Here is a 10,432-nt window from a genome sequence, read left to right as displayed (position 1 = left end):
CGCCCGTCTGCACACGGTCATTTGAAGATGAACTAATAGTATATCAAGAAAAAAAAACAGCAGCTGCGACTTTCGACCTGTTCATAACAGTCGTAGTGTGGTCAGTCATGAAAATGTCATAGTTGACAGTTAAAGACCCCCTCCAGTTACGTTTAAAGTATATAAAAATAATCTGCTATGCCTAATATTTTGTTTAACATTTTTTACCTCAAAAAGTTTTTCAAAAACCCTCTGAAATGGGGCTGGAAACCATCCACTCTCTCCCTCATTGAGGAATTCTGAGAATATGAATATTGACAGGTGGAAGAATGTTAATGGCTGGAGGCAACATCGGAGAGATTCAGCCATAAAACTTTCACCTACTGCTAATGCTAACGCTAACTCAGCTGACTCACTTGCTGCCCTCTCGTGGATGCTAAATGCTAATGCTTACTGTTTGCTGACGCACCTGCCGGCCTCTCGTGGATGCTAACTGCTAATGCTAACGCTAACTGTCTGCTGACGCACATGCTGCCCTCTCGTGGATGCTAACTGGTAATGCTAATTTTTTGAGTACAGTACAGTACAGTAGTTCCCTCTGAACTGTAAATTGACTGTAAATACGACAACTGCTCAAACAGCAAGTCTTGACCCAGCAGAGGATAAAATCCTGCCGACTCAGTTAATGTTCACATCAAACATCTGAACGGGGTCAAAACATGAACTCTGTCAATTTGTGACTTTGACCACGGCACGACTGCTGCCGTCGCCGGGGGGCTCGAGTGGTGGCGAAAGTAACTGAGTACATAGACTCGAGTACCAATCTCAAGCTACCTGTTCTTTACTCGAGTATTTCCATTTTTCCTGCTACTTCCCACCGCCGCCCCACATCTCAGAGGCCTGTGGTAACTTCTCACTTGGAAATGAAGAATGTGATGATTCTCAGGCAAGTGCTGGATTTAGGACACAGGCATCTTTTCTTCCTGTAATAAGCAGGTTTATGGAAGTTTATTAGCATTGGACATCAGAGATAAGTGGAAACCCGCACCGAATCGGATTTAAATTTAAACTTGCAAATATTCAGATTAAATTCAAATTTGCTTTCTATTACACGTTGTAAATCTAACGTTAGCTATCCAGAGGTTCATCGGACTGAATTTAAACTCTGCTCTGGTCTTTTTTTAGGCACAACTTTCTTTTTCGTTTTCTTTGGGATAATTATTGTTTATAAATAGGCGACGGCATCTGTCAGACATCATCAGTACATCAATATATGAGAAGCTAATGATGGCCGTACGCCATCGCCATGTTTCTTTAGTATTTTGTTGAGTGATCGAGCAAATATAAGATGGAAAAAAAGAACAGACTCTCCAGGCAATATATAAGACAATTTTTTGTTTAAAAAAAAAAAAAGTTTCAGTAAAATTTCCCTTAACATTTCAAGAGATAACATATTCATCTCCTGTGATTTACTTAAATCCTGAGCTAATTATGATAAAATGCTATTTCTTACAGGGTTTTTTTTATTTCCACATTAACAGACTCAGGATTTCTTCTACACAACGAAAAGCTGCTTTTATTTAGAAATGTAGAAAAATAAAAAAAATATTGAGGTTTGCTGGTGGTGGAACAAAATTGATCAAATGATCGTGGGATCTCTTTGGGATCTTTTCTTGTCACATCTGAACAACACTGGAGCCGCGTTGGGAAATGTTTGACGAGGACACGGGGAACACGGAGGATCGCTGATCAAACAGGGCAGCGTGACTCTCTACCATTGGCAGGGCTGGTTAACCATTCACCTTCCTCCTGCACAAATACGGACGGAGTTCTGCGGACGGGTTCATTTGCGGCGTTGTGCAACGCGTGACAACATCTTCAACGTCGCTTCAGCGTCGTTTCTTTTTCCGGGAGGAAGACGATGAGTTCGCTGCAGCGCGTGAATCCCAGGGTGAGGGGGATGAGGGGGTCGCCGCAGGCGGCCTTGCAGAGTCTGGCTGCGCGCATCACGCAGGAGATCTCACAGGTTAGTGCCACGAATCTGCCGCGCAGCATCTGACTCCACGCGCTCGGTGTCAATGTCCCGGAGAAACCGCGGTGGTCCGATCTGTAAATGTTTGACGTGTTTCAAAGAAAAGTAGCCAGACTTATTTCCAATGAGCGGGCGACAAACCCATTCACGTACTGTACTGACGCACAAATGTCAGGGCTTCTTTGTTCTTCAGGCCAGATGGGATATTTAGTCCCTCCAGCGAGTTCTGGGTCTACGTCTCCTTTGCCCACATTGGGTAGGATGAAAGGAAACACTGAACGTTTGGTTAGGGTTGACACTTTTATAGAACTTCGGGCGACGTTCCAATCGTGGCAGAAGTAACTAAACTCCTCCTGCATTAACACGTGTTGTCCTGCAGGGGGCGCAGAAATCCTTCACGGAGGTGATTGACGTCGAGTCAGGTGACCCGCACGGAGCGGGGATGAAATCCATCTCCTTTGTTCGACAGGTTGGTTTTGTGATAAAAAAATAATCTCCCCATGTTGATTGATTATCAATTTTTGCTTTGATGAATATTGATTACTCCTGCTTTAAAACCCTGTATGCTTTTTGTTGTAACCTCTGTGCCGCTGCTTTCTTAGCTTCTGAAAAATATCTACGTTTTTCTTTTATTCTCAGCAAGGCTCTTCCCTGATGACCCAGAGTTGTAAGAATCATTTTAATGTTTCACATCTGTTGGCCTGTTGTCCTCAGGTCTTGGCAGTGTGTCTGTGTCCTCAGCTGCTCAAAGACAAGAGTCTTCCTCTGGACGTGAGGCTCAGGGCTCAGAGTCTCCTGGAGTCCTGTGATGGAGGAAGTGTGGGTGAGGACGGAGTGTTGCATGAACAACGCGGTCTCACATTTGGAGACGTGACACACTAACATGTCAGATTGGTAAATGTTCGGCAAACCCCCCCGCAGGCGCCTACACGCCGTCGTCCGGCCTGCACCGCGTCCGGCAGAGCATCGCCGAGTTCATCACGCGACGGGACGCCGGAGCGCCTTCGTACGCCAAAGACATCTACATCTCTGCCGGGTCTCAAATGGCCATGATGGTAAAAAATTATTCTCTCATTATGACTCTTTTATCTCTTCATATTTACTTAATATTCATATGTACAAGGTGAAATTCAGGTGGATCTCAACGCTAATTGGCTATCGCGATTATTTGTGACGTGAATTACGCTACTTTTGCATTTTTGCGTTACGCGCGTCACGACATTCGCGGCATTAGCATCGCCCGACGCGAATAGCGTAAAAATGCGAAATTAGCATCTAGTCGCGTCTTTGCATTCATTTGAACGTAATCTACTCACGCAAATTATTCGCGTTGCATCTGGTGCGAAGCCCAAAGTTCAAATAAACTACAGAATTCAATTTAAATCCAAAAATATGAAATTACGAAACAAATTTAGAATCAATAGAATCGAATATAGTTATTATAATTTTTTTTCATCGTTCAAGGTGCTGGTGAAGATGATGGCCAGCGGTCAGGGGGAGACCCCGGCAGGTGTGCTGACCCCCGCGCCCTGCCCCCCCAAGCTGCCCATGCTGCTGGACGACGCCGGGCTGACCTTGGTGCCGTACCAGCTGACGGAGGAGCGAGGCTGGGCCGTGGAGCTGGACGAGCTGCACCGAGCGCTGGAGGCCGCCAGGGGGCGCTGTGAGCCCCGGGCCATTTACCTCAGTAACCCCGGAATCCCCACAGGTGAAGCAGCAGCAGATCCGTGAAACGCCTCCGGTTTGAATCTGCCGCCCGTCGTCACGTGTGGTGTTTGTGCTCGCAGGTCACATGCAGGACCGGAAATCCATAGAGGAGGTGATTCGGTTCGCTGCCGCGGAGAAACTTGTGCTGTTGGCTGACGAGGTGATTTCAAAAAGAAAACCAAAACATGTCTTCACATTTGGATTCAAAGACACACCTGAAAAAGAAAAGCACAACGTAAAATGTATCACATTGTTAAACGTTGGATTGTAATAACCAGATATATTCAAGCTATAACATTATATCTTCAAATTATAACAACATGCAAAAGTATCAGATTAAAATGTAAAGAGTTTAATGTAATAACAAGATACAGGAATAGATAACAAGATACAACGACACAGGAATCGATCACGTAATAATGTGGAATATTTCACATGATCGCACGAAAAAAAAAAATCACGTTATGACGTGAAATGTTTCAACACAATAACAAAATCAAATCATTGTCCGTGATATTGACCCGTGTCGTCCCTTTGCTCGGCAGGTTTACCAGGACAGTGTGTACGGAGCCGGCAGCGAGTTCGTCTCCTACAAGAGAGTCCTGTTCGAGATGGACAAACACCTGTCGGACACCGTGGAGCTCGTGTCCTTCCACTCGCTGTCCAGTGGCTGCATGGGAGAGTGAGTTCTACTGTACTCTATTCATTATTCATAAATAAACCGTGCTTAAACAGCAGGTGACTCTGATCCTCCTCTGAACCACAGCCAACAGAAAGTATATATGTATATATATAAACTGTAATATATATATAAATATATACTGTATTATATATATATATATATATATATATATATATATATATATAACTTGAAATTCATTACCACGTTTTTCGATTTCGGAAAGTGATAAAATATGTTTTCATGAAAAAGTTAAAATTAGAAAAATAAAAGAAATATCTATTGATGATTTATATTTTTTAATAATCTCGATGATTTGAAACGTTCTTTGGAATTGGACTTTGAGCTTCTATCCATTATCTTCACAACAAAAACATATTTTCACATTTGGATTTAACTTACTGAAGCAAAATGCTGCCACACGAGAAAAAGAAGTATGACGTAAAAAGTATCACGTTGTACCGGGAAAATTATATCGTAATACATTCACATCATAACATTATATTTTCCAATATTAACAACACACAAATGTATCACCTTAAAATGTAAAAAGTTTAATGTAATAACAAGATATTTCATGTTATAACATTTTTTAAAATCTTTTTATGACAAAAAAGGTCTCGTTACAACATAAAATGTATCACGTTATAACATGAATATCATATCGTAATAGCAAGATGTTTTTGAACATTGAGCTTCTATCCATCATCTTTTCAACAATCAACAATTGTGTGCTGTAGATTTACAACCTCTACATGTGATGTACGGACACTGAGCCCCGCCCACATACAACTACAAAACAGGGGGGAAAGCACAGCTTCTTTTGAAAAAATACAATTCATTGCATAAAAATAATAACAGCAAAGAACGAGCAACTAAAATTAACAATGAATCAAAGTTAACATGAAGATTGAACCTGGTACCTGCAGGAATTTTGAGGAAAAGTAGCAACTTGAATAAAGTCCTGAACAGATTATTTCCTGGGGATATTGCAATATATAATTTTTCCATAATTCTGCGTCTGTTGTACTTTCGTTGTCCTAATATTACGTTTTAACCATATATTGTATAAGAAAAAAACTTGAGCACCCCTACAAACGGCTAAACATGCACTGTATGTCATTTATCTTATGTAATATTCTTATGAAATAATAATAAGAGGAGCTGCTGTTTGAGACAGACCGGAGCTACCGGGGATCCTGAAGCTCCTAAACTGAAGGTGTGCACGTGTGTCCCAGGTGTGGTCTGAGGGCGGGATTCATGGAGGCCGTCAACATGGACGCCGGGGTGATGCACTACGTGGACACGCTGATGTGCTTCGACATCAGCGCCCCGGTGACGGGGCAGCTCGCCCTGGACCTCATGGTCAACCCCCCGAAACCCGGAGACGCTTCCTATGACACGTACACACAGGTGAGGCGGAGGTGACGCCCACACACACACACACCGCCCCGACTGTTCGAGTCCCTGGTCACCGACTCTGTCTCTTGCTCCGCTCCGCAGGAGATTCTCCTCACTCGGGCCACTTTGTCCCAGAATGCTCAGCGGGCGTGGCACTTCCTGAACGCCCTGCCGGGGATGAGCTGTCAGCCGGCGATGGGCGGAATCTTCCTTTATCCCAGTCTGCGTTTACCGGCGGCGATCACAGAGCAGGCCGAGGTACAGTAGGGAGACAGTACAGATTACAGTGCTTCACAAGCAGACTCACTGGTTCCTACTGGAACTAAATTTACAATTATAGTTCATACATTTATGATTTATTAGAGCCTGACCGACATGGAGGTTATGAGGCTGAAATCAGGGAGTAAAACATATGTGACACCAATATATTGGTTAAAAAAAAAGAAGAAAAGAAATTGGCTAATCCATAATATTTCGTTATCAAAATCTTATGTAAAAAAAAAAAATGTAATTGAGTTTTTGTATTTTACAGTTAAATAATAAACTTTATTTTAAAATAAAGGAAGACAACATAAATACAACCAAATATATAGAACTTGAATTAAACAGCAAACATATTTGTTAATGTGCAATAAACATTAATGCATGAATGGATTTTTCTGATTTTTTACTTGCCAATCAATCGCTCAATTGATCGATCAGGCTCTATAACTAATACTACGGTGTTTGTTTTTTTTACTGGAGACCTATAGGACCGGGAAACAAAACTTACGTTTGGGAGAAATGATATTCTGCCAAATCTATAAAGTAATTTAAAAAAATACATATTGGCAAAATATGTTGGTTTGCTTTACAAATAACCACAGTTGTGTTTTTTGCCAGAAAATATCAAATTCAACTCGACCAGACTTCCATAATTCATCTCACCATTATCAGTGCTTTTTACTGATTATTCTTAAAGTACAGTTTCACAGCAGGATTTGCAGCAATGAGCTAGAAGGAAATGCATGAACACCGGTTCGGCCCGTTTACTGATGTGAACAGACACGTTGACATTATTGAATCGATACATTCTGAGAGTTACGTTGTTGGAAAGATGCACATTTTTGTTTTGCGCCTGCGTCATTTAGTTTGAAACTCAAGTCATCGAAGCTCTAAGATCAGATGGAACATGATGAAGTCCTGCTGTGTCAGTTTCATGAATAACGTTCCTGTCCTCAGGCGTTGGGGGTGGAGCCAGATGCTCTGTACTGTCAGAGGCTCCTGCAGGAGGAAGGTGTGATCGTGGGAGCAGGTTGTCAACACGGAGACGCTGCCGCCGCCGCCGCCGCCGCCCGACGTCACCTGAGGTAACGGACGTGACGGCGACCTCATCAGATTCTGTCTGAAACGCACCACGTCGTTGGGTTTGATTTTCTCTCCCCGCTCTCAGGTTGTGTGTGCTGGTCCCACCCGACACCCTGGCGGAGGCGCTGACTCGCCTCGGCTCCTTCCACCTTCGCCTCGCCGACGCGTGTTCTCCCCCGAACAGGAAGTGTGACGCACAGACGCGAGCGCAGATCCTCAACGGCGACAAAGTCTGCACGACGGCGAGAAATCAGGTCTAACGGCGTCAGGACACTTAGAACGGGAGGACGAGGATAACAATAATAATAATAATGATAATACATTTCATTTATAAGAGACAAGTTATGTCTTGTTGCCATGTGGACACTTTCACCATGTGAGATATTAAAAAAAAATTAAGAATAAATGAAAAAATACAACTGCAACAGGACTAAAACGGGATGTTATATAAACTTAGTTCCACTATTGTCGCAAAAAGATTTTTTAATTTAATATTTGACAACATAAGATAAAATAAAATGGAAACAAAAACATGACAATTCACAATGTGCAGTAAACGCAGTCGTAGGACCATATAGTGGAGAGACTAGTAATGTGTTGACGTGAATTAACACAGTGTGTGAAAAGTAATATTTAAAGCAATATTTATGTGTGTAATTGGAACAATTTCTTACGACTTTTATGCCAAATTGTGACAGATTTATTCCAGCGGTGACATCAAATGTGAAATAAAAACTTATAAAGATATATAAATAAATAAAAAGACTGTAATGAGATGTGTGACTGCATGAACAAAAAAACTGAAGAGCTACAAGACATATGATCATAAATGTATCAACAAGAATATCTTTATCCAGACGTGGATGTTTCGACCCGACAGAAACAAAATCTTCGTCCTTTAGTTGTTGAGACATTTCAATGAAATTTTAAACGGTTCCACTTGAGGGAAAGTCCACGTCACGTGGACGGACCCTCACCAGACCGGGTGGGAATATTTGTTGGAAGAGTTTATTCAACGGATGATGAACTTCTGGAGAAGATTCGGTCGAGGTTAAAACAAAAGTGGTCCGAAAAATTACAACACAAATTATAGAGAGACTGTTATTGATGAACTTGATTCGCACTCACTGATGTAGACCACGGACAAGGAGGGGAAAGATAGTAAATAAATATGCATATATATATATGCATATATATGTGTATATATGTATTGCACAGGATGATTACAATTTGCACAGGTGTGGTAGATAAAGATATATAAAGTACGAAGCATGACAATGAATAATGAATAATAATTAATAGATAACACAGTATTGCAGGACAGTAGTGCAAGTGATTGAAGTAACTAACTACGGGTGAAAACATAACCTCCTTGGCGGTATATATATTAGTATAAGTATGAGTATTGGTATTATTATCACTAACAGTATAAGTATTAGTATCAGTAGGAGTATAAGTATTGGTATTACTATTAGTAACAGTATTAGTATTAGTATCAGTAGTAGTATAAGTATGAGTATTGGTATTAGTATTACTAACAGTATTAGTATTAGTATCAGCAGGAGTATAATTATTGGTATTAGTATCAGTAACACTATTAATATTAGTATCAGTAGTTGTATAAGAATGAGTATCGGTATTAGTATCACTAAAAGTATTAGTATTAGTATCAGTAGGAGTGTAAGTATTGGTATTAGTATCAGTAACAGTATTAGTATTAGTATCAATATTAGTATCAGTATGAGTATTGGTATTAGTATCAGCAACAGTATTAGTTTTAGTATCAATATTAGTATAAGTATGAGTATTGGTATTAGTATTAGTATCATTACTAGTATTAGTAACACCATAGTAGACTAGTAGACAAACGTACAGTAGAAACAGAGGACGGTGCAGTGTCAGCGGGTGACCACCGGGTGTCAGTGTTACTGTGGACAGATCTTACTCTACAGTTAACAGCTGCTTGGTGACAGAGGAGGAGGCGACGTGAGCGTGCAGCGTAAAGAAGCCTCGTTCACACTCTCTGTTTCCTCTCTGTGACAGAAACATTTGACACATTCACTCCTGAAACACACACAGATTTCTGCACATTTGACCACATACTGTACTGTACTGTACCGTACAAAACGTGAGAGCAGGAGAAGATTGCATGAGTGTATAAATAGCAGTGGGGGCTCAGCTCCGGCCTCGTCCCGCCTGGAGCTGAGCCCAGCGAGGCAGCGAGCGAGCTGCAGACCTCGGGCCTTCGTCTGGCTGCTCGCCGCCGGACGACGCTTTTTGAAAAGACCTCAGCTGGAAATAATGTGAGAACTGCTCGGCTCCACCCGCAGAGAGCGGGGGCCATCTTTCTTCTTCACCCTCCCGAGTGGAGTTCAGTTCTCACATGCTGTGTGATTATTCCACCCCAGTTGCTCCAGGGAGAGAGGGAGATGGATCATTCCTCAAAAGCAAAAGGCCCCATCCTCCCCCCACCTCCCCCCCACCGTCCTCCCCATCCCCCTCAGCATCCTCCCCCCCCTAAATCTTCTCACAATCTGAACCAATCTGCAGGTCTCCTGATGTGTGCAGGGCCGGATCATGGTCCCCATCATTATCTCCATCTGAATATAACACATAAACATGGGTTAAAAAAAAAATGAATGTGTAAATCAGATTAATTGAGAATATTGTGATAAATCTTCAGTTTGATTTACGCTTTAAACCTGAGGTCGGCCTGTTAGTTCAGGTTCTCCTCTTCCCCCTTTAAGGATTTGTATTATTATTTTTTGGCTCCAGCCCTTTTGCTTTATGAGATTTTAACAAGACAGAATTATCTTCCCGTGTGTTATGAATCCACAAATCCTGCGATGACCTTCAGGTCAAACTGGTTGTACACTTCTTCTTCTTCCTCTGCAGCCGTCGCCCCAGACGCCACATTTAAATTTCTCCATCTTGTGCTCTCTCTGGTTTTTCCTGCAAATGCAATTAGATCCTGGTGTTAATCCGATTCCTCGCCGTTCGTTTGCGTCTGCCCGGCCGCTGACCCGCAGGTCCACTGATGGACCAGTGGCGTCCGGGGCGGAAGCAGAACACGGAGAAAATGTTCCGCTTCCGTCAAGAATAGAAATATATACAGACCTAGAGAATCATAATGAATAGAAACATATTACAGTATGTAGAAATATGTGCATTTTACTACTATATATATATATATATATATATATATATATATATATAAAATACACATTTACAAGAGGGTTGAAAATTATTATTATTAATTATTTCCACAATTAATTGGAGAAAAAACA

At 41.7% G+C, this 10,432-nt stretch overlaps 1 protein-coding gene across 1 annotated transcript; it reads left to right on the top strand.

Annotated features, from left to right (window-relative positions):
• The first annotated feature begins 1,808 nt into the window (after positions 1 to 1,808).
• On the top strand, positions 1,809 to 7,919 carry LOC118318705 (alanine aminotransferase 1). The gene is made up of 11 exons (XM_035648618.2): positions 1,809 to 2,005; positions 2,391 to 2,480; positions 2,726 to 2,834; positions 2,933 to 3,066; positions 3,476 to 3,719; positions 3,799 to 3,878; positions 4,264 to 4,400; positions 5,636 to 5,810; positions 5,901 to 6,056; positions 7,020 to 7,147; positions 7,231 to 7,919. Exons 1-11 carry the CDS (start codon positions 1,901 to 1,903, stop codon positions 7,403 to 7,405), a joined length of 1,533 nt encoding a protein of 510 aa, XP_035504511.2. The 5' UTR covers positions 1,809 to 1,900; the 3' UTR covers positions 7,406 to 7,919.
• The last annotated feature ends 2,513 nt before the right edge of the window (positions 7,920 to 10,432 follow it).

The sequence above is a fragment of the Scophthalmus maximus genome, chromosome 13 (assembly GCF_022379125.1).
Source record: "Scophthalmus maximus strain ysfricsl-2021 chromosome 13, ASM2237912v1, whole genome shotgun sequence".
NCBI lineage: Eukaryota > Metazoa > Chordata > Actinopteri > Pleuronectiformes > Scophthalmidae > Scophthalmus > Scophthalmus maximus.
The sequence above is the reverse complement of the archived record's forward strand: the minus strand, read 5'-3'. Positions and strand labels throughout refer to the sequence as shown.

Excerpts from the sequence above, each read along its gene's own strand:
- LOC118318705 (XM_035648618.2), top strand. The coding sequence starts at position 1,901 with ATGAGTTCGCTGCAGCGCGTGAATCCCAGGGTGAGGGGGATGAGGGGG. Across the intron at positions 3,879-4,263 it reads TTGTGCTGTTGGCTGACGAG|GTTTACCAGGACAGTGTGTA; the intron begins GTGATTTCAAAA and ends TTTGCTCGGCAG. Across the intron at positions 7,148-7,230 it reads GCCGCCCGACGTCACCTGAG|GTTGTGTGTGCTGGTCCCAC; the intron begins GTAACGGACGTG and ends CCCCGCTCTCAG.